The sequence below is a fragment of the Oncorhynchus kisutch genome, unplaced genomic scaffold, assembly GCF_002021735.2.
Source record: "Oncorhynchus kisutch isolate 150728-3 unplaced genomic scaffold, Okis_V2 scaffold2488, whole genome shotgun sequence".
Classification (NCBI taxonomy): domain Eukaryota; kingdom Metazoa; phylum Chordata; class Actinopteri; order Salmoniformes; family Salmonidae; genus Oncorhynchus; species Oncorhynchus kisutch.
Genome location: NW_022264433.1, coordinates 402 through 25,044, shown reverse-complemented (window position 1 = coordinate 25,044; position 24,643 = coordinate 402). Strand labels below are relative to the sequence as shown.

Genomic DNA, 24,643 nt, shown 5'->3' with positions numbered 1-24,643 from the left:
GGATGGAATGGAGTGTAATGGATGGAATGGAGTGTAATGGATGGAATGGAGTGTAATGGATGGAATGGAGTAAAAGGAATGGTATCAAATGTGTTTGGCATGTTATTGTACTGCATTTGTTTCAATTAAATGTATCTCTATGTCCTGGTTTTCCCTAGAATAAATGGATGGAAACGCTTGTTTTGGAAATCCACAATGGCTATTTTCCTACTTCCTGTTTGGTCTTAGAAAGAGATTACAGTACATTTCAGGATATTGGTACATTCATATGATGAGTCAATAAAGATTAATTCCCTCATATGGACCTTTAGGTGGGAGAACATTTACATAACAAACACAGCCTTTTATCACTCATCTCTGTGCTTTTTATTATTTTACCACTGTTTTACTGCTAGTGTTTAACTGTAGGACGTGAGGCTTGTTGCTCTGAGGTTTCGTTTCTCCAGCAGACTGGAGAGAACATGAGGGTGTTGCCAGTTGTTATCGCTGTGCTGTAGAGTGCCGACTACAAAGCCTTAGCCTAAACCTTCCGCTTTATGGTTGAGGCATCTCAGAAAATCTAGATATAACACAAAACATTTATCTGATTAGACTAACTATGTTTCAAATACATTAACTGGTGGCCTAATGGACACAATAACATCACATTTAAGATGAGTCTAACTGGTTCAATCTTCTCTCTTGTTTGCTTCAATATAATATATCTGAAATGTCCTCTTATAACCAAAAACATCTCTACTTGATGTTAATATTGTCTATTTATTTGTTCCACAGTGCTCAATAACTATTAGGTAAACATGAATACAGTCATCGTCGAATATGCTGAAAATGTGTGATACAAAACTGCCCTTGAGTTTCTGTCTGACACACCTTTGTAATTTTCCTCTCAACAGGTTGAGTCATGCATGTGTGTACTTCTCTGGGAAAGGTAGTCAGATGACAAAACACCCTGGTGCTCCGCTGATGCCCTGAGTGCCTCCCGACTGATGCATTATGTTGTAACTATTACTAATGTATTACTGACTAAACAGCATTCTCTCTCTTACAAAAGGTGAAGGGTATAATATTATTCCTTGATGTGCATGGTGTCATCACTGATACAAAGACATCATGGGATTTTGTTATTGCTTTATCATTATCTTTACTTTGAACAACATTTGAAATATTAAAATGCATTTATCCTGTTCAAAATCTGGAAACGTACAAACTGGACCAGTGACAGAAGAGGTGTTCTTGATTGTGTTAGGTTGGCCTTTCAAAACCGGTTTAAGGTTAACTAACATCAGATCAAAACATTCCACATTTCCTGTTTTGTTGTGGAAACAGTAGGAGTACTCTACAATTATTTTTTTTTGCTGTTAGGGATCAACTCACACTGACATTTTATCTTGGCCCTCCATTCTTCACTTGTAAAGATGACCACTTAAACTTACAATAAATAAATGAGTGAGCAGTGAGTCCTCTCTGTTACAGCATGCCTGTAATGCATCACCCAAGTAGGTGTTACTGGTGGTGGGAGTTTGAGTTCGCCCCAAAACCGGTTATATTTCACTTTGAGATCAAATGTATTTTGCCAGAGAGATCTGGTCCAAGTTATAGCAGAAAACTGTAAGGAAACTAAAACATCCAACCAACTTTTAACAATTCTCATTTATTGATGGATTCAAAATATTTACAAGATAAGTTTGTGTCATAAAGTAACACAATGTTAGATATTCATCGTGCTGTCTGTTTTAGTCCACTCTTTTAGCTGGGGTTTCACTGAATACATTCAAACAAGTTCAGTGTCACACCATTTCTGCAGTTTCCTGTCACATCAGAAATGTGTTCATTTTAATTCCATTCATTTTCCACTGTGACACAAAGCACATGGCAGACTATTTGACAAGGGACAAAGTTGATAGCTTATTACAATTAAACATCCCCCAAAATAAATAGATAAAAAGTAAACAACCAAACACAAAGACCAAACCAAAAAGTAAAACAACTGTATTCCCAAGGTGGCTGCTTTCTATGTCTGTTATTAGTGGTAATAATTGTATTGTTTGTCCGAGCTGTAATTCACAACTCTGAATGACAGAAACCATTTACTTGTGCATTATGACTCTGGCACAGTTGCCATAGACTGTTCCAAAGCTTTTTTTGCCTTTTCTCTAAGACCTTTCAGGTTTTCCCCTATGTAGTCGATTCTCTTAATCATTTTGCTCTGGACATCCTCATCATTGAAAATAAGGTTACTCAGGCACTCCGTTTCGGCACAGTTTCCATAGGGAAAGTCATTTTTGTCCGTCTCAGGGTTTGGGAGAGAGAAAAGATCCCCACAGTTCTTGCACGGCCTTCGGTCTTCATAACAATTGGTGCCAGGGAAGCTGATACCGTTTCCCTGATCATCATGTCTGAATGACAACACTGCATAAGACACATAGTCATGCCACACGTTTAGACATGACTGATTGATCATAATTTTCTTTGCTCTCTCCCCTCTGCAGGACAGGGATGCTCCATAGTACTTCACTGGTCTGAGGGCTCCAGGGGTTTCGTTGTAGCACAAAGCTATGACAGTAGCCTCCAGAGTGTAGTAGTTTGTGTAGTTACTCTCGCCTTTTATTTTGGGGGGCAATTGCAATGCTTCCAGGAAACTTAGAAGATTTTCTTGTATTTTATCTTCGTCCTCATGACCACAAATCTTGACAGCCTGAAAACAAACAAAGTGAAACATGCAATATTCTACAAATTATAAGCTACATGGACAATACATGTTTTATATAATGTGTTTTATTGTCATTTTTTATTGCTATTTTTTTTTATGTGGAAATTGGTCAAGGACAAAAGCTTCAGGTTAAATACAGTTGAAGTCGGAGGTTTACATACACCTTAGCCAAATACATTTAAACTCAGTTCACAATTCCTGACATTTAATCCTGGTAAAAATTCCCTGTCTTAGGTCAGTTAGGATCACCACTTTATTTTAAGAATGTGAAATGTCAGAGTAATAGTAAAGAGGATGATTTATTTCAGCTTTATTTCTTTCATCACATTCCCAGTGGGTCAGAAGTTTACATACTCAATTAGTATTTGGTAGCATTGCCTTTAAATTGTTTAACTTGGGTCAAACGTTTCGGATAGCCTTCACAAGCTTTCCCACAATATGTTGGGTGAATTTTGGCCCATTCCTCCTGACAGAGCTGGTGTAACTGAGTCAGGTTTGTAGGCCTCCTTGCTCGCACACCTTTTTTCAGTTCTGCCCACAAATTTTCTATGAGATTAAGGTCAGAGCTTTGTGATGGCTACTCCAATACCTTGACTTTGTTGTCTTTAAGCCATTTGACCACAACTTCGGAAGCAAGATTGTGGTCATTGTCCATTTGGAAGACCCATTTGCGACCAAGCTTTAACTTCCTGACCGATGTCTTGAGATGTTGCTTCAATATATCCACATAATTTTCTTTCCTCATGATGCCAGTCCCAGTCCCTCCTGCAGCAAAGCACCCACACAACATGATGCTGCCACCCCCGTGCTTCACGGTTGGGATGGTGTTCTTCTTGCAAGCCTCCCCCTTTTTCCTCCAAACATAACGATGGTCATTATGGCCAAAACGTTCTATTTTTATTTTATCAGACCAGAGGACATTTCTCCAAAAAGTACGATCTTTGTCCCCATGTGCAGTTGCAAACCATAGTCTGGCTTTTTTATGCCGGTTTTGGAGCAGTGGCTTCTTCCTTGCTGAGCGGCCTTTCAGGTTATGTCAATATTGGACTCATTTTACTGTGGATATAGATACTTTTCTACCTGTTTCCTCCAGCATCTTCACAAGGTCCTTTGCTGTTGTTCTGGGATTGATTTCCACTTTTCGCACCAAAGAACTTTCATCTCTAGGAGTCAGAACGCATCTCCTTCCTGAGCAGTATGATGGCTGCGTGGTCCCATGGTGTTTATACTTGCGTACTATTGTTTGTACAAATGAACGTGGTACCTTCAGGCATTTGGAAATTGCTCCCAAGGATGAACCAGACCTGTGGAGGTCTCAACATTTTTTTCGGAGGTCTTGGCTGATTTCTTTTGATTTTCCCATGATGTCAAGCAAAGAGGCACTGAGTTTGAAGGTAGGCCTTGAAATACATCCACAGGTAAACTTCTGAAGCCATGACATAATTTTCTGGAATTTTCCAAGCTGTTTAAAGGCACAGTCAACTTAGTGTGTAAACTTCTGATGTCAGAATGTAAACTTCTGACCCACTGGAATTGTGATACAGTGAATTATAAGTTAAATAATCTGTCTGTAAACAATGTTTGGAACAATTACTTGTGTCATGCACACAGTAGATGTCCTAACCGACTTGCCAAAACTATAGTTTGTTAACAACAAATTTATGGAGTGGTTGAAAAACAAGTTTTAATGAATCCAACCTAAGTGTATGTAAACTTCCGACTTCAACTGTACATTCCATTTACACACTTACCAAAGTCAGAAGAATGGAAAATGGAGTCTGACAGGGTGGAGACATGTAATTGTGGAATGCCATTTTAAATCTTGTTTGTAATTCGTCCTTCACCGCTTGAGACTCAAAGAAGGCATTTGGAAGAAGACGGTCCTCATGAATGTGACCTAAGAAAAAGATGCTGTGAAGCAACTTTTAACAGACATTAATAATTAATAACATAATTAATGAACAATGTATAACATAACAAGATCAATTAATAATGGTTTGTTCTGAAAACAATTAATTTGTAACCTGATGAAATGTATAGTAAACCAAAAATGTGCTAAATGTGTGAGAATGTATTTTAGGCGTTTGATTAGTGTATTTAAATTAGGCGATGTGTACCTTTTCCACGTAATCTTCTATTCTGTCAACCCACAGGGAACTTTTCCAAAACTTTATAACCTGTCCAATAAATGCTGTTCCTGATGACTTTAAGCTTTCTTCATTTATTTTCCTCCGTTTCAGACATGTAGCTGTTGTTTTCCTTAAAAGTGGTATTGTAAAGTTTAATAAAGAAAACGTACAGTAAGTAATGATTGTATTTTAAATGCTGTTCAAACCCAATTCAAGCAGCCCTACTCCGTTTGAGCTGTTATCCCATTTCCCCTCATAATGAGAAGGTAAGTTGTGTTTCTTTATTTTACACCGTCTTCTTTGTTCTCTTCAGCACACAAATTGGCATCGTTTGTTATAGTTAAGCAATTTAACAACTCTGATCAACTACGACACTAGGTAATTAACAATTGAACTTTATTACAATAATTTGAAAAACAGCTTAACACAAATGAAATACTAAATTCTACAGCACAATAACGTAAAAAATGTGCTTTTTACCCTGGAAATAAATCTGAATGTTAACTACTTCTGAACACCTTAAAGGGATTGTTCAGCGTAATTACATGTTTAGATAGTTTGTTTTCTTAGCTTGAATGCAATATGTGAATAAGAACTAACTGTAATCCACAATTTGGTTTCAATTAACTTTCAAGTGACAGTTGGCACTACTTTCAAGTCAACCTCTCATGGGTATCAACTACCATGCTAGTCGATACCCATAGACTTCCAGTTGGCGAAACAACCTCTAACTTCCTTCATACTAGATGGACACAGAGACATAAACACTATATCTCCAAGTTCATCTGACTCTGGGGAAGTAGATAAAGGGCCTCATTGCCAAAATGCCTAATATCCCATTAAATCATGCCATAATCATTGCAAAATAATGTAAAACCAAGTCATTGAGTGACAATCAATTTAAGAGATGATCTGGACATGACATTTAAAACATACTGAAAGGGGTAAAGGGAGGTATTTTATTTTTTGGTCCTAAAATACTTAGCATTAACATTAGTTGTAACTGGCTAGTTAATCAAATAAAAGTGTAGATTGCAGTCTGCCTTTGTCCATAGACTGCTTTCAAGATAAGGAAACACATTTGCTCAACTAACTATTTTAATAATATCTACAATTATCTCACAAATGCAAAAATCATAGCATATATGTATAGATGTATATATTAGTCTATATTTATCTTGCACTATCATAAGTGATCACAATTGACACTAACCTTTTTGTAGGTGGTACCTGCCTCTGTAAATAGAAAAATGAATCTTTAACAACTTAATGTAATGTTAACATGGTATTAATAGTAATATTAAGATGATTCATATTGTGATTTGTATTATTGATTTCTACTTACGGAGCTGCTCATGATTGCCGTGGGTGCTGAAACCAAGCAAATTAATGACTGGGAGTTAAAATGTTTTAGGGCGGGGCACAGAAAAGAAGAGAAGGAAGAAGTAACATCCATACAGATTTTAACATGTTAACTTACTCAGCTGCAGTTATGTTTTTCTGTTGGATATTAAATCGATAGGCAAAATGACATTTTGACGTGGATCCGGAAAGCTAGTAGCTATTTTGTGCATGTTACGCCTTCATACCTTAGTGCAGTGCTCACTGACAAGTAGTATCTGGGTTATTGTTGTCTGGGTTATTACAGTAACCCAGACACGTCACAGGGCTATAAAGCTGAAACATGCCCTTACAACTATGGTAGTGAGAGGAAGTCGAGTCGTGCATGGGAGAGGAGGGAAGTAGGTGAAACTGGGCCCACATTCTGATAATATTCTCATCGATGAAGCATCTGATCTCAATATTTTTTTCTGTTCCCAAAAATATAATTTTATTTAAAAAAATGGTGTGAGGTCCAAAAAGGTGGTTTGGTGCCTGAGGGAAACACCATACCATAGAGGGTTACCAGTATGTGCAACCAGAGGGAAAAAACTATAGACCACCTTTACTACACACACAGAGACATCTACAAAGCTCTCACTTGCCCTCCATTTGGCAAATCTGACCATAATTCTATCCTCCTGATTCCTGCTTACAAGCAAAAACTAAAGCAGGAAGCACCAGTGACTCGGTCAATAAAAAAGTGGTCAGCTACAGGACTGTTTAATTGCACAGACTGGAATATGTTCCGGGATTCTTCCGATGGCAATGAGGAGTACATCACATCAGTCATTGGCTTCATCAATAACTGCATCGATGATGTCGTCCCCATAGTGACTGTACGTACATGTAATGGATGTGAAACGGCTAGCATAGTTAGCGGTGGTGCGCGCTAAATAGCGTTTCAATCGGTGACGTCACTTGCTCTGAGACCTTGAAGTAGTAGTTCCCCTTGCTCTGCAAGGGCCGCGGCTTTTGTGGAGCGATGGGTAACGATGCTGATGTTGTTGATGTGTGCAGAGGGTCCCTGGTTCACGCCGGTTCCTGGGCGAGGGGACGGTCTAAAGTTGTACTGTTACATACATACCCCAACCAGAAGCCATGATTTTACAGGTAACATCCACACTGAGCTAAAGTGTAGAGCTGCTGCTTTCAAGGAGCAGAACTCTCAATCCGGAAGCTTCTAAGAAATCCTGCTATGCCCTCCGACGAACCATCAAACAGGCAAAGCGTCAATACTGGACTGAGATTGAATCGTACTACACCGGCTCCAACGCTCTTCGGATGTGGCAGGGCTTGCAAACTATTACAGACTACACAGGGAAACACAGTCGCAAGCTGCCCAGTGACACGAGCCTACCAGATGAGCTAAATGTTCGCATAGAGGCAAGAAACACTGAAACATGCATGAGAGCATCAGCAGTTCCGGACGACTGTGTGATCAAGCTCTCTGTAGCCTACGTGAGTAAGACCTTTAAACAGGTCAACATTCACAAGGCCGCTGGGCCAGATGGATTACCAGAACGTGTACTCCGAGCATGCGCTGACCAACTGGCAAGTGTCTTCACTGACATTTTCAACCTTTCCCTGATTGAGTCTGTCATACCAACATGTTTCAAGCAGACCACCATAGTCCCCGTGCCCAAGAACACTAAGGTAACCTGCCTAAATGACTACAGTGCTTTGAAAGGCTGGTCATGGCTGGTCATCAACACCATTATCCCAGAAACCCTGGACACCCTCCAATTTGCATACCGCCCCAGCAGATCCACAGATGATGCAATATCTATTGCAGTCCACACTGCCCTTTCCCACCTGGACAAAAGGAACACCTATGTGAGAATGCTATTCATTGACTACAGCTCAGCATTCAACACCATAGTGCCCTCAAAGCTCATCACTAAGCTAAGGACCCTGGGACTAAACACCTCCCTCTGCAACTGGATCCTAGACTTCCTGACTGGCCGCCCCCAGATGATAAGGGTAGGTAACAACACATCCACCACTCTGATCTTCAACACTGGGGCCTCTCAGGGGTGCGTGCTCAGTCCGCCAAGTCTAGGTCCAAAAAGCTTCCAGAATTAGACTGCCAGTCTCATCTCACCTACTGGTACAGGGCTCATATTGAATTTGGAGAGATACCAAGTGGAGAAGATACTGCCATCTGCTGGTGTAAAATTAAAACACAGAGCAGTACAGAGCTGATGAAACTGGGTTTATTCTTAAATAAGAACTGAACAAAAGAAAACAGAGCAAATGTAACGAAGAGGGGAGGAGCCTACCTGGATTTGTCCAATAAACTCGTTTGTGTTTTCCTTTAGGAGGAACGTTTTGCAACAGAATCGGTATAATGATTACATCCCTAATGTCCCTGGTGCAAGGTTTACTGATGGCTGCTGGTTAATGTTGCCCCTGATATTGTTTTCATAAACTGCTTGTAATTCATATTTTTATTCACACACGTGGTTAGTCGCTTTGACTTTGCAACTTGGCCAGATAGTGTCGACCCTTCCTTCTGTCGAAAATAGCAATATTATTCATTTACAAACAAAGTACTTTAATAAAAATGTAATAATAATTTCAGTGGATTCTGTAAGTCTATATGCCACCCTAAGTTTATTGGCTAGCTAGACACACATGCTGTGATGGAATAGGTTAGGTAGTTTAGTTATAAGTTGCATGACACTACACTACCACTTCACTACACTACCACTACCACCAATTTTAAAGTGCACTTCCTTAACTTAGTTTGTTATACAATATTTGTAAGGCCTTAACCATTCATTTTTCCAGACAATGTCAGGAATAAGCATGTTCCAGAAAAATGTTCCTCTCGGAAAAGGTCAATTTAGGTCTATATTCTCTTGAAATTAAGATGTCACTGAAATTGCTGGAGCCGGTGAGTTGTCAAGAGAGCGGGAATAAAACGCAAGATGCAGCTCTACCGCCCTCTAGTGTTCAATATTCTTCATCTGAAGGAAAGGTGGAGGGAGCGGAACCATAAATAATGTAGTACACGTGCAGTATGTGACTGATGCTCCACTCCACGCTCCAAGTGATGTGAATGGGCACCTACTGATTCTTCTTTTTCTACCGAATATACATTTTAGTCAGTTGGTTGCACAAATTCCATTATACTTTTCAGCGGACTAAACATTCCAGAACAGGTAAATGCCCGTTTTTGCTAACATGACATTTCAACCAGCTTAAGCTACAGATAATCAATAAAGTTATCGATTAAGATGAAGTAAAACGGAAGGGAAATTATTTGTATTGGAAAATGTTTTCAGGAACTGAATGTCCGCTTGAGGTCTCACTTTTGAGAGAGAGTGAGCGAGCGAGAAAGAGAGAGAGAAAGGGAGATAGAGAACACTGGTGTATAGAGAGCAGGAACTGGGAGTAAGAGTAGGGTGGAATTCACACGGAATATTCAGCTGTACATTTCGTTGGATATATATGTTTTCATAATTATTGCGACGTGGACACTGTTTCTCTTGTCTCAGATGTGATCGTGTTTCCATCACATCACTGCCCCCGGTGTCCAGTGAGTGACAACTACAGTGGATATTATTTAACTCCGCCAGAACAGCCGTCAGTAAGCCTTCACTTTCGAGGTTTTGGAGTCGATCAATTAATTTAATTGGAAAATACATTCCCAACATGGCTACGGATCAAGAAAATAATAAACAGCGTATGATAAAGCTGTTGGAGAGACCGGGGAACGGGAGCTGTGTGGATTGCGGAGCTGCAGGTACAGTCTAGGCTACTATGGCCGCATCAATGTCTCAAGTATGTCCGGTCAGGTGGCGCGCGCGATCCTCCAGACAGGTATAGGCTATGAACAAGGTCGTTGCGTTTCATCACGCAAGCAGCGCTACACTCTCGCATTAGACAATGGATAGTTAATCACAGACCATATACCATCAAGTTGCGGGTAGGTCAATATAGGAATAATCTGTCTTGATGGTGTACATGTGCTTTGATTTGGGTGATTGGAGACTCTAGCAAATGCCATACAAGTCAAGGCTCGAAGTCAAATAGTGATATTTATTTTCAGCGTAGTAATTCATATGTCCAATGAATAGCAACTGCCTGGGTTTTGAAAAGACTTAAGAGGATCCAGTCAACATAAAATCTACTGTTTTCCATCATTAAATCATTTAACTCTCCTTATGGATCATTTAGATTCCTCAGGAAGTCTGGCTGCCTCCTTCTTCCGTATCAAGTGTTTCTTGGGAGAATGTAAGAGGACCTGCAATGTGTTTTGTTTGAGATGGCTGCCTCGCTTCTAGTCCCACAAGCATTTCGCTACACTAGCAATAACATCTGCTCACCACGTGTATGTGATCAATACAATTGGATTTGATAAGCAAATTTGGAATATAGCTTCCAGTTCTTACAAGATGTCAGTGATATGAAAGGACGAGACACAGTACGTCATACTTAACTGTAAAGTGCATTTTAATCTTTTTCATGGGCCTCATCAGGTAGTAGAACACTGTAATCTTTTAAATCCTGCAAATTCCACCTGCTATTTCATAAGGCCAATGCCAAGAGACACTAATATTTCATCAGGAGTGCTGTGCTATCAATGATGCGGATCAGAGGGCCAGTTTAGCCCGTGGAGCCAGTCTGCTCTGCATGGAGACATAGATACTCCAGGGTTGTGTTCATTAGGCACCAAATGGAAGAAAAACAGACTGAAACGGGGACAGATTGCCTGGAATTGTCCAATAAGAAGCTCAATTTATTTTTGCTCCGTTGCATAATGTAAAACATTTTTTTTGTTACATGCCCTAGTGAGCATAACCCAAGGCTGAGTGCTGAGCACACCCACACGTTCCCATGGTGACTCACCTATGCGCTCATCTCTGGTGCCGAGGTCACAGAGTTCACAGTTATGTCTTGTCCTGTTTGGCTTTTGAAAGAAATACAGTATCTACAAGGTAGAATTGATTCAGATGTTTCTCTTCTAGTAGCAGTATCTGGTCAGTATAGGGACTGTGAAGGCCTCTTGGGTTGTATCTCTCTGCTAGTAGCAGTATCTGGTCAGTATAGGGACTGTGAAGGGCTCTTGGGTTGTATCTCTCTGCTAGTAGCAGTATCTGGTCAGTATAGGGACTGTGAAGGCCTCTTGGGTTGTATCTCTCTGCTAGTAGCAGTATCTGGTCAGTATAGGGACTGTGAAGGTCTCTTGGGTTGTATCTCTCTGCTAGTAGCAGTATCTGGTCAGTATAGGGACTGTGAAGGCCTCTTGGGTTGTATCTCTCTGCTAGTAGCAGTATCTGGTCAGTATAGGGACTGTGAAGGCCTCTTGGGTTGTATCTCTCTGCTAGTAGCAGTATCTGGTCAGTATAGGGGTTGTATCTCTCTGCTAGTAGCAGTATCTGGTCAGTATAGGGACTGTGAAGGCCTCTTGGGTTGTATCTCTCTGCTAGTAGCAGTATCTGGTCAGTATAGGGACTGTGAAGGCCTCTTGGGTTGTATCTCTCTGCTAGTAGCAGTATCTGGTCAGTATAGGGACTGTGAAGGCCTCTTGGGTTGTATCTCTCTGCTAGTAGCAGTATCTGGTCAGTATAGGGACTGTGAAGGCCTCTTGGGTTGTATCTCTCTGCTAGTAGCAGTATCTGGTCAGTACAGGGACTGTGAAGGCCTCTTGGGTTGTATCTCTCTGCTAGTAGCAGTATCTGGTCAGTATAGGGACTGTGAAGGCCTCTTGGGTTGTATCTCTCTGCTAGTAGCAGTATCTGGTCAGTATAGGGACTGTGAAGGCCTCTTGGGTTGTATCTCTCTGCTAGTAGCAGTATCTGGTCAGTACAGGGACTGTGAAGGCCTCTTGGGTTGTATCTCTTCTTTATTCATTTAATTCTTCCATTGTTTTGGGTGGTTGGGATCAGGGATGATGTCAGTGTTATTTTTACTAGATTTTAAACAAAAGATACAACAGATAGCTTCTCATTTGGAAATGCTGGGACACATGAGAAAGTGTCAGTCACCCATTGTTGGCTAAGTAAATGTCTCTCTAAACAGCCTATGTGTATTTCGTTAAAGCTGTTAGTATGAGCAAACTGATACTGAAAACATTGCCTGCAGTGTCAGTTTATTTTTAAAACTCACTTCATTGCATCTGTCTGTCTGTCTGTCTCATCTCACAGCATGGCTGGTGTACTGAGTGTATTGTATGGGTTTGTGCCATTACTTTCTGTAATCGAGAGAAGAGATGGTTAGTTGAGATAAACCATGTCATACTGTACACTCATAATTGTAAACTGTAAATGTGTTACGGCTTTCTAGTTGTGAAGGAGAGTCGGACCAAAATGCAGCGTGTAGATTGCGATCCATGTTTAATGAATAACGTAAACACAAAGTAACACAAACACCAGAAAACAAAGAATGTAAATAACGAAAGGAAAACCGAAACAGCCTATACTTGTGAAAACTAACAAAGACAGGAACAATGACACTAAGGACAATCACCCACGACAAACTCAAAGAATATGGCTGCCTAAATATGGTTCCCAATCAGAGACAACGATAAGCACCTGCCTCTGATTGAGAACCACTCCAGACAGCCATAGACTTTGCTAGATAACCCCACTAGCTACAATCCCAATACATACACACCAAAACCCCAAGACAAAACACACCACAATACAAAAACCCCATGCCACACCCTGGCCTGACCCAATACATGAAGAAAAACACAAAATACTTAGACCAGGGTGTGACAAAATGTGAAATATCATTTGGAACCATGCCAAGTAGATTCTGTCATCACACTGCTTTCTCTCTCTTTCTCTCTCAATTTTCTATTGCTTTATTGGCATGACATATCAATGTACATATTGCCAAAGAGTACTTTGGAAATGATTAATTAACAATATCAATAAAAACATAATTAAACATAATATTTCAAGATTGCCACAAACAGGACAATCAGTAACAACAGTAATCAAGCGTGGGGGGATGGGGTTGTTTTTTACTAATGAGAATGAGAAGTCCAAAAATAATTTAATAACAGGAAGATGTGAAGGTTGGAAGGTCTAACAGACAATGCCTCTCTTTATGGCCTCTCTCTCTCTGTGTGTCTGTCTGTCTCTCTTTCTCTGTCTCTCTTTCTCTCTGTGTGTCTGTCTCTCTTTCTCTGTCTCTCTTTCTCTCTGTGTGTCTGTCTGTCTCTCTTTCTCTGTCTCTCTTTCTCTCTGTGTGTCTGTCTGTCTCTCTTTCTCTGTCTCTCTTTCTCTCTGTGTGTCTGTCTCTCTTTCTCTGTCTCTCTTCCTCTCTGTGTGTCTGTCTGTCTCTCTTTCTCTGTCTCTCTTTCTCTCTGTGTGTCTGTCTGTCTCTCTTTCTCTGTCTCTCTTTCCCTCTGTATCTCTCTTTCTCTCACTCACTCTCTCTGTCTCTCTCTCTCTCTCTGTGTGTCTGTCTGTCTCTCTTTCTCTGTCTCTCTTTCTCTCTGTATCTCTCTTTCTCTCACTCACTCTCTCTGTCTCTCTCTCTCTCTCTCTCTCTGTGTGTCTGTCTTTCTCTCTTTCTCTGTCTCTCTTTCTCTCTGTATCTCTCTCTTTCTCTCACTCACTCTCTCTGTCTCTCTCTCTCTCTCTGTGTGTCTGTCTGTCTCTCTTTCTCTGTCTCTCTTTCTCTCACTCTCTCTCTCTGTCTCTCTCTCAATTCAATTTCAATGTAAGGGCTCTATCGGCATGGGAAACATATGTTTCCATTGCCAAAGCAGTGAAATAGATAATAAACAAAAGTGAAATAAATAATAAATAAAAAACAGTAAATATTACACTTCCAAAAGTTCCAAAAGAATAAAGACATTTCAAATGTCATATTATGTCTAAAGTGTTGTAATGATGTGCAAAGTGTTAAAGTACAAAAGGTAAAATAAATAAACATAAATATAGGTTGTATTTACAATGTGTCAGCGTATGCGCTACTGGTGTTGAAGTCAGGTGCAGGAGAGCAGAGAGTTGTGATCAGACTTTATTTGGGCAGAAGCACAACAAACGGACACAACAGCATCAAACCTCCAGCCAAAAAGCAAAAGAGAAATGCGCAAAATAGCGTCACAAAACAAACGCAATAATCCAACCTCCTATGGGTTACACAAGAATACCCAGGGGGGAAACAACTAGCCTGGCGCGGCACACTGAACATGTAACAAAAACAACAGAGGAATATATATATACAGTGCCTTGCGAAAGTATTCGGCCCCCTTGAACTTTGCGACCTTTTGCCACATTTCAGGCTTCAAACATAAAGATATAAAACTGTATTTTTTTGTGAAGAATCAACAACAAGTGGGACACTCGACATTTATTGGATATTTCAAACTTTTTTAACAAATCAAAAACGGAAAAATTGGGCGTGCAAAATTATTCAGCCCCCTTAAGTTAATACTTTGTAGCGCCACCTTTTGCTGCGATTACAGCTGTAAGTCGCTTGGGGTATGTCTCTATCAGTTTTGCACATCGAGAGACTGAAATGTTTTCCCATTCCTCCATGCAAAACAGCTCGAGCTCAGTGAGGTTGGATGGAGAGCATTTGTGAACAGCAGTTTTCAGTTCTTTCCACAGATTCTCGATTGGATTCAGGTCTGGACTTTGACTTGGCCATTCTAACACCTGGATATGTTTATTTTTGAACCATTCCATTATAGATTTTGCTTTATGTTTTGGATCATTGTCTTGTTGGAAGACAAATCTCCGTCCCAGTCTCAGGTCTTTTGCAGACTCCATCAGGTTTTCTTCCCGAATGGTCATGTATTTGGCTCCATCCATCTTCCCATCAATTTTAACCATCTTCCCTGTCCCTGCTGAAGAAAAGCAGGCCCAAACCATGATGCTGCCACCACCATGTTTGACAGTGGGGATGGTGTGTTCAGGGTGATGAGCTGTGTTGCTTTTACGCCAAACATGACGTTTTGCATTGTTGCCAAAAAGTTCAATTTTGGTTTCATCTGACCAGAGCACCTTCTTCCACATGTTTGGTGTGTCTCCCAGGTGGCTTGTGGCAAACTTTAAACAACACTTTTTATGGATATCTTTAAGAAATGGCTTTCTTCCTGCCACTCTTCCATAAAGGCCAGATTTGTGCAATATACGACTGATTGTTGTCCTATGGACAGAGTCTCCCACCTCAGCTGTAGATCTCTGCAGTTCATCCAGAGTGATCATGGGCCTCTTGGCTGCATCTCTGATCAGTCTTCTCCTTGTATGAGCTGAAAGTTTAGAGGGACGGCCAGGTCTTGGTAGATTTGCAGTGGTCTGATACTCCTTCCATTTCAATATTATCGCTTGCACAGTGCTCCTTGGGATGTTTAAAGCTTGGGAAATCTTTTTGTATCCAAATCCGGCTTTAAACTTCTTCACAACAGTATCTCGGACCTGCCTGGTGTGTTCCTTGTTCTTCATGATGCTCTCTGCGCTTTTAACGGACCTCTGAGACTATCACAGTGCAGGTGCATTTATACGGAGACTTGATTACACACAGGTGGATTGTATTTATCATCATTAGTCATTTAGGTCAACATTGGATCATTCAGAGATCCTCACTGAACTTCTGGAGAGAGTTTGCTGCACTGAAAGTAAAGGGGCTGAATAATTTTGCACGCCCAATTTTTCAGTTTTTGATTTGTTAAAAAAGTTTGAAATATCCAATAAATGTCGTTCCACTTCATGATTGTGTCCCACTTGTTGTTGATTCTTCACAAAAAAATACAGTTTTATATCTTTATGTTTGAAGCCTGAAATGTGGCAAAAGTTCGCAAAGTTCAAGGGGGCCGAATAGTTTCGCAAGGCACTGTATATACAATGTGATTAGGGAATGTAAACCAGGTGTGCGGGGAACAAGACAAAACAAATGGATACATGAAAAATGGAGCGGCGATGGCTAGAAAGCCGGTGACGTCGACCGCCGAACGCCGCCCGAACAAGGAGAGGAGCAATGGTGTTTGTTCTTCACTGGTTGCCCTTTTCTTGTGGCAACAGGTCATAAATCTTTCTGCTGTGATGGCACACTGTGCTATTTCACCCAATAGATATGGGAGTTTATCAAAATTGGACTTGTTTTCAAATTCTTTGTGTGTCTGTGTAATCTGAGGGAATAAGTGTCTCTAATATGGTCATACATTTGGCAGTTTCTACCTCACTTTATGGGCAGTGTGTATATAGCCTGTCTTCTCTTGAGAGCCAGGTCTGCCTTCAGCGGCCTTTCTCAATAGCAAGGCTATCCTCACTGAGTCTGTACATAGTCAAAGATTTCCTTAATTTTGTGTCAGTCACAGTGGTCAGGTATTCTGCCACCTTGTACTGTCTGTTTAGAGCCAAATAGCATTCTAGTTGTGTGTCAAGTAATTATATTTTAGTTTTCTCGTGATTTGGTTGGGTCTAATAGTGTTGCTATCCTGGGGCTCTGTGGGGTCTGTTTGTGTTTGTGATCAGAGTCCCAGGACCAGCTTGCTTAGGGGACTCTTCTCCAGGTTCATCTCTCTGTAGGTGATGGCTCTGTGGGGTGTGTTTGTGAACAGAGCCCCAAGACCAGCTTGCTTAGGGGGCTCTTCTTCAGGTTCATCTCTCTGTAGGTGATGACTTTGTTATGGAAGGTTTGGGAATCACTTCCTTTTAGGTGGTTTTAGAATTTAACGTCTCTTTTCTGGATTTTGATCAGTAGCGGGTATCGCCTCTGCGTGCATTATTTGGTGTTCTACGTTGTACACTGAGGATATTTTTTCAGGATTCTGCATGCAGAGTCTCAATTTGGTGTTTGTCCCATTTAGTGAATTCTTGGTTGGTGAGCAGACCCCAGATCTCACAACCATGAAGGTCTCTCTCTCTCTCTCTCTCTCTCTCTCTCTCTCTGTCTCTCGCTATCTCTCTCTCTCTCTCTCTCTCTGTCTCTCGCTATCTCTCTCTGTCTCTCGCTATCTCTCTCTCTCTCTCTCTCTGTCTCTCGCTATCTCTCTCTTTCTCTGTCTCTCTCTTGCTCTCTCTCTCTCTCTCTGTATCTCTATCTGTATCTCTCTCTCTCTCTGTCTCTCTCTCTCTCTCTGTATCTCTATCTGTATCTCTCTCTCTCTCTGTCTCTCTCTCTCTCTTTCTCTCACTTTCACTTAATGCCTTCTCCATTTTCTTTTCCCCATCTGTCTCTTGTCAGTTGTTCCTCTGCTATCTCTCAATATTTTTACCATCTCCCACCCTCCCTCTCTCTGTGGAATTTACCATAACATAAATCTACTCACTGTGTGACTCATCTTTTTTGCAGGGTTATGATCATCTTGCACTATCCCTTTAATTGGGAGATGTACTGTATATCCCCCACTATCTCTTTAATTAGTAGATGTATATCTAAGTGCAACAGAGCAGTGGCAGGCTACTTAAGGATATCAATGTCTCTAATGGTTATACCCTGGTGTGCTGTTTGGCTGAGTTACATGAGTTATATACAATGACTGCATCCTCCATAGAAAACGACTTGCACTAGTTCTATGGCCCCGTCATAAACAGCAGCCACTGAAACCAAAACAGAATAAAAGCATCTCACACAACAATGCTGATCAGACATACAGTCTACAAACAATGTACTTAGGCATAGCTAGAGAGCTCATGCAGGAAATTACATATACCACATTCTTCTAGTCTTCTGTTGCTTTCGTCATGTTTTGACCACAGTCTCTGCCTTTTACAGTTTAGGTTGAACTTACTGCGACCTGTGCTGATGTTGGGGACAGACTGTAAAACAGAATATAGGCCCTAAAGGCCTAGAATGACACTAGAATGTGCTTCACATCACTCTTTCTTGGCTCCCTTGTATTAAAGCTACACTTCATGCAAACATACTGAGCCACATCAGAGTCTTTTTAGGAAAAATACTTACAGGAAGTTATACCATATCTTGTTACAGCAGAGCAGTATGCCTTCCAGGGGGTCATAGGGCTCTATAGATTCCCCCTGTCTGTCTGCCTGCCTGCCTGCCTGCCTGCCTGTCTGTCTGTCTGTCTGTCCTCCCTCTTTTTCATACAAACTATCTTTGTCACTGTATGACAGTAACAATTTATTCAACATATTATCTTCTCAACCAATAACTGCTTCTTCTTGTAGCAGTGTTGTACTTATTTATTTACTATGAAGATAGTGTAGATAATACTTCAATTCAAATGATGATAATGCCCTTTTAGTGTTAGAGCTGTCTGAAAAGACCAGCTGAAATTTTAGTAGGTTTTGGTGGGATGGAGTTTTGGCCTGCCTGGTGACATCACAATTAGTTAGACCAATAAGAAAGAGAGTTTCAAACCTCTGCCAATAACAGTTAGTTTTCCCCTCTCCACTCAGACCACTCCCAGACAGTCCTAGCAAAACTCTTGCTTGTGAAATTGCTATTTGTTAAGAAGCTATTTTGGTTCCTTTTGACAATTTTAATTGAAAACAATTACAGTAAGGTACTTAATAGTTCCCCAGAAATGCTATGATATTGAAATAAAAACGTCTGCTTTGGACTTTAAAGATATCAGTCTAGAGGTCTGTGGTAACCATGTCATGGTAGTAGTAGCCTGTTCTGTCTCTGTTAGTCTGAGGCAGCCTTGAAATGAACTTCCTCATGTGTAGTACTGTCATTATTGCTGTCGGTGTGGTACTGTCATTGTTGCTAAGGGTGTTTCCTGTGTGTGTGTATGCATGTCTTCTCTCTCTCTCTGTGTGTGTGTGTGTGTGTGTGTGTTTTTCAGACCCGGAGTGGGCGTCCTACACCCTGGGTGTGTTTGTGTGTCAGAGCTGCTCGGGTCTCCATAGAAACATCTCCCAGATCAGCAAAGTCAAGTCTGTCCTGCTGGACCCATGGAGTGATGCAGAGGTAGAGGTGAGTCTGTCCTGTTGGATCCATGGAGTGATGCAGAGGTAGAGGTGAGTCTGTCCTGTTGGATCCATGGAGTGATACAGAGGTAGAGGTGAGTCTGTCCTGTTGGATCCATGGAGTGATGCAGAGGTAGAGGTGAGTCTGTCCTGTTGGACCCATGGAGTGATGCAGAGGTAGAGGTGAGTCTGTCCTGTTGGATCCATGGAGTGATGCAGAGGTAGAGGTGAGTCTGTCCTGTTGGATCCATGGAGTGATGCAGAGGTAGAGGTGAGTCTGTCCTGCAGGACCCATGGAGTGATGCAGAGGTAGAGGTGAGTTTGTCCTGCTGGACCCATGGAGTGATGCAGAGGTAGAGGTGAGTTTGTCCTGCTGGACCCATGGAGTGATGCAGAGGTAGAGGTGAGTCTGTCCTGTTGGATCCATGGAGTGATGCAGAGGTAGAGGTGAGTCTGTCCTGTTGGATCCATGGAGTGATGCAGAGGTAGAGGTGAGTCTGTCCTGTTGGACCCATGGAGTGATGCAGAGGTAGAGGTGAGTCTGTCCTGTTGGATCCATGGAGTGATGCAGAGGTAGAGGTGAGTCTGTCCTGTTGGATCCATGGAGTGATGCAGAGGTAGAGATTTGAGTCTGTCCTGTTGGATCCATGGAGTGATGCAGAGGTAGAGATTTGAGTCTGTCCTGTTGGATCCATGGAGTGATGCAGAGGTAGAGATTTGAGTCTGTCCTGTTGGATCCATGGAGTGATGCAGAGGTAGAGATTTGAGTCTGTCCTGTTGGATCCATGGAGTGATGCAGAGGTAGAGATTTGAGTTTGCCATTGGTTCTGTGTTTGTGTTTGTGTGGTGTGTTTGTGTTTGTGTGGTGTGTGTCTGTATGGGGGGCAGTGTTGTGTGGTGTGGTGTGTTTGTGTGGTGTGTGTGTGTATGGGGGGCAGTGTTGTGTGGTGTGGTGTGGTGTGTTTGTGTGGTGTGTGTGTGTGTGTGTATGGGGGGCAGTGTTGTGTGGTGTGGTGTGTTTGTGTTTGTGTGTGTATGTGTATGGGGGGCAGTGTTGTGTGGTGTGGTGTGTTTGTGTTTGTGTGGTGTGTGTGTGTGTGTGTGTGTATGGGGGGCAGTGTTGTGTGGGCAGCCTCTCGGCCCTAATTCTGGCAGGTAATTGATGGAGGAAGGGAAAGAAGGGAGATGGAGACTAAATGAACTAAAGGAAGGCAGAATGAGAGAAAAAGGGGTGGGAGGTTAGAGATAAGGGGGAGGTGTCAAGGTTTGGTATTGATCTTGTGTGCCAGCACAGTGTATATGTGCATGAGTGTATGTGTGAATGAAACCCAGCTCATGAAACATCTCTTTCTCTCTGTGATTGTAGTTCATGGCGTCCAACGGAAACAATGCTGCTAAAGCCAAATATGAACAGAAGGTGCCTGTTTTCTACTACCGTCCAACACACACAGACTGCCAGTAAGTGTCTTGGTCCCTGGCCCTACAACCATCCAACACACATAGACCTCTGGCCTAACCACCCACCCCTTCAAGCCATGATTCAGGTCGCTCAGCTGGGTCACCCTCTGTCTGTGTGACCGCTCCACTCACTGGCCCTCTAAACACTGTAACATAACACAATACAAAGGCTAGATTTTTAACCAACATGAACAAATGTCTAATGTCCTGGCTTACCAAACTTCACCAAACATGACCAACTTTAAGCTTGTGGTCATCTCATTGGCACATCAATAAAATGACAACCTCTCAAAGACTAAATGGGTTATAGTCATATGGAGGAAGCTCCACTTAGAGTCTAGGAGGTAGAACCATTGCCAGATGTTGGTTACCTATACAGGTTCCTCCTTTCAGGTGTGCAATGTTTAGTCATCAATGGCCGAGGCCAGAGGAAAGGCAACAGTTTGGAATGCAGCCACAGTGCATTCATTGTCTTACGTCAGATCGCTCGAGGATTCCGCTTGCTTTGGTTGAGGGACGAGTGTAGGAGAGACGCTACCGGATGTAAGATAATGGCCCAAGTGTTCACAGTACCCTTCCAAATGGAGTCCTCAGCCTGGTTCACCTGGAGGATAACAGTCCCACTGGGAACAGACGTCAGTTCAACATCTAGTTTTGTGTTGACAGTACCCTTCCAAATGGAGTCCTCAGCCTGGTTCTCCTGGAGGATAACAGTCCCACTGGGAACAGACGTCAGTTCAACATCTAGTTTTGATTTACATTTGGTTGAGTTGTCAACTAACCTGAATTCAATGTCAAATCAGAAAAACATTTCAAAATGTCATTGGATTTAGATTTCTTTTCAAATCTAACTTGTTTTCACCACATTGATTCAATCACACATATTTTGGGGGTTGAAATGACGTGGAAATAATGTTGATTCAACCAGTGAATGGTCCCCAGTGATATCAATAACAACACAATCACCAATAATATTTTAAGCTGCTACACAGGGCTTTTACTGCTGGGGAGATGTGGGAAGGTATTTTTAGAGGTGAGAGGCAACCACACGCAATAGAGTAGAGCGATAAGAGAGAAGAGAGGAGGATTGATGAGGTGTGGTAGAGAGACTAGAAAGAGTAAAATACACGAGAGAGGAGAGGAGGATTGATGAGGTGTGGTAGAGAGACCAGAAAGAGTAGAATACACGAGAGGAGAGGAGGGTTGATGAGGTGTGGTAGAGAGACTAGAATGAGTAGAATAGACGAGAGGAGAGGAGGATTGATGAGGTGTGGTAGAGAGACTAGAAAGAGTAGAATACACAAGAGAGAGGAGAGGAGGTTTGATGAGGTGTGGTAGAGAGACTAGAAAGAGTAGAATACATGAGAGAGGAGAGGAGGGTTGATGAGGTGTGGTAGAGAGACTAGAAAGAGTAGAATACACAAGAGAGAGGAGAGGAGGATTGATGAGATGTGGTAGAGAGACTAGAAAGAGTAGAATACACAAGAGAGAGGAGAGGAGGATTGATGAGGTGTTGTAGAGAGACTAGAAAGAGTAGAATACACAAGAGAGAGGAGAGGAGGATTGATGAGGTGTTGTAGAGAGACTAGAAAGAGTAGAATACACAAGAGAGAGGAGAGGAGGATTGATGAGGTGTGGTAGAGAGACTAGAAAGAGTAGAATACATGAGAGAGGAGAGGAGGATTGATGAGGAGTTGTAGAGACTAGAAAGAGTAGAATACATGAGAGAGGAGAGGAGGATTGATGAGGTGTGGTAGAGAGACCAGAAAGAGTAGAATACACAAGAGAGAGGAGAGGAGGATTGATGAGGTGTGGTAGAGAGACTAGAAAGAGTAGAATACATGAGAGAGGAGAGGAGGATTGATGAGGAGTTGTAGAGACTAGAAAGAGTAGAATACATGAGAGAGGAGAGGAGGATTGATGAGGTGTGGTAGAGAGACCAGAAAGAGTAGAATACACAAGAGAGAGAGAGATACAGAGCAAACAAACACACACAGTCTCAGGCGTTATACATTTATGTTTGTTCATATTGCCTGTGTGCATTTTAAGACAGATTACTGATAAGACAGACAGAGAGAAGAGAGAGAGAGATAGTGAGGGAAATATTATTTGACAGGACAGAGGAGCAATATAATATTTATAATATTTAAAAGATAAGTACACCATTATACACTCACTGGATGAGAACTCCAGGGTTGTGTTCATTAGGCACCAAACGGACTGAAACAGGGAGGAACTATCTGGACTGGTCCAATAAGAAATACTCCTTTTTGTGTTCCGTTGCAAAACATATTCAGTTGCGTGCCCTAATGAACACCACCCTGATCTGTCATCCATGTTGGTTAATCAGACATTATTGACAGTGAATCTTTTCAAGCATAAACACAGTAAATATAGTAAACAAACACCAAGTGTTTCTGCAGGCTCCTTCGGGAACAGTGGATAAGAGCCAGATACGAGAGGAAGGAGTTTGTGTGTGTGGAGAGACAGGAGCCTTACTCTGCAGGTAAGACTGAGTACACACACACAAACACATGCACATATGCATTCAAACAAGCACGTTTGCATGCATACAAACAAGCACGCTCGCATGCACACACACACACACACACACACACACACACACACACACACACACACACACACACACACACACACACACACACACAGAAAGAGAGAGAAGACATGCATACACACACACACGGGAAACACCCTTAGCAACAATGACAGTACCACACCGACAGCAATGGGCCTGAGCCTTTCTCTCTGTCTTTATCCTCCCACCCCAGTGTGCTCCTCAACGCCCCTGCATTCCACACTCAGAGAATAATGGACTTTCTAAGGATGAACAGCTGATCAGTAGTGAAAGAAAGAGAAAGAGAGAAATAGTGAGTGGGAAAGAGAGAGAGAACAAAAGAAGAAAGAGAAAGAGAGAAATAGTGAGTGTGAAGAGAGAGAGAACAAGAAAGAAAGCGAGGAGAGAATAGTGAGTGGGAAAGAGAGAGGGGAACAAAGCAAGAAAGAGACCTCAACATTCCCTCTCTTTCCTGGAAATCCATTAAAATTATATCAAAGGCCATTCAACTTTGAGAGATTTGACTGTGAGAGTTCTTCTCGTGTGCTTCTTCCATCATGTGGATTCACAATGCTATGCCTACATCATGTTATCTCAGGACCACCATGAGCAAGTAAAGAGCTTGTTACCTGGAAACGGTAATAAGATAAGCCTTGTGCCGCCTTGTCATCTCGCTTCATTGTTGTCCTTTCCTCTACTAAACCCCTCTGTGATGCAGAAAGCGAGACAGAAATGTGCTATCAGGGTTGGGTAGTTTCTAAATGTAATCCGTTAGTTACTAGTTACCCTGTTCAAAATTGTAATCGGTAACGTAACTTTTGGATTACCCGAACTCAGTCACATAAATCAGATTATTTTCAGTTACTTTGGATTACTTTCCCCTTAAGAGGCATTAGAAGAAGACAAAAAAGGATCCATCAAACACATTTGGTGTGTCATCATATCGGTCTCTGACTTGTGGTGAGACTCACTCAGGTGGAACAAAACTGAAACTTGCGCCTTTTTTCAATGCAGAATTGAAAAACCATTAAGAAAACAGAATGGTGTGATGTATTTTTTTTCACAAATATCCTTTCTGAATTTAAAAGTAATCCAAGCAGTAATCATCTACTTATTACAATATTTTTTGGGGCAAACAGATGTCGTGTCTTTGGCTATGCCGGATTATTCTATAAAATAATTTCTCCGTAATTAATATTACCTGATTGAGCTAATCATGTAAATGTAATTAACTAGAGAGTTGGGCACCACCAAATAATATTTATAGAGCTGTTATCTTCCGAATAAACTCTTAAAGACCTAGTAATATTTTACATCAATAGCAGTCAATATTAATCGTCATCTTAATTCAGTCTCATCTGAAAGTTGTAAATTCTTGGTTATCTGCACGAACCCTGGCTCACAAGTTGAATCAGCAATACAAAATTGGGTTTTAATTATTTATTTACTAAATACCTAACTAATCACACAGAATTACACATAATTAAATCATAACTTGATTACAAATTACGTCATAACGGAAGACGTCCCTAGCAGGCGGAAC

At 41.5% G+C, this 24,643-nt stretch overlaps 1 protein-coding gene and 1 long non-coding RNA gene across 6 annotated transcripts; one reads left to right on the top strand and one right to left on the bottom strand.

Moving 5' to 3' along the window:
- Positions 1 to 1,632: 1,632 nt before the first annotated feature.
- On the bottom strand, positions 1,633 to 6,493 carry LOC109877216 (uncharacterized). Of its 2 annotated transcripts, none has more exons than XM_031819718.1 (6): positions 6,320 to 6,493; positions 6,185 to 6,210; positions 6,053 to 6,075; positions 4,828 to 4,969; positions 4,462 to 4,632; positions 1,633 to 2,695 (listed from the first exon to the last, which is right to left on the bottom strand). In XM_031819718.1, exons 2-6 carry the CDS (start codon positions 6,194 to 6,196, stop codon positions 2,099 to 2,101), a joined length of 945 nt encoding a protein of 314 aa, XP_031675578.1. In that variant the 5' UTR covers positions 6,197 to 6,210; positions 6,320 to 6,493; the 3' UTR covers positions 1,633 to 2,098. The 2 variants fall into 2 exon arrangements, with proteins under 2 accessions (XP_031675578.1, XP_031675579.1); XM_031819719.1 differs by having other exon boundaries at positions 6,429 to 6,469.
- LOC116370224 (uncharacterized) lies at positions 4,935 to 23,161 on the top strand. 4 transcript variants are annotated; one of them, XR_004208718.1, is made up of 4 exons: positions 4,935 to 5,105; positions 18,944 to 19,074; positions 20,434 to 20,525; positions 22,949 to 23,161. It is a non-coding gene; the product is annotated as an uncharacterized LOC116370224 (long non-coding RNA). The 4 variants fall into 4 exon arrangements; XR_004208717.1 differs by lacking the exon at positions 4,935 to 5,105 and adding an exon at positions 9,214 to 9,386; XR_004208715.1 differs by lacking the exon at positions 4,935 to 5,105 and adding an exon at positions 9,544 to 9,970 and having other exon boundaries at positions 22,949 to 23,156.
- The last annotated feature ends 1,482 nt before the right edge of the window (positions 23,162 to 24,643 follow it).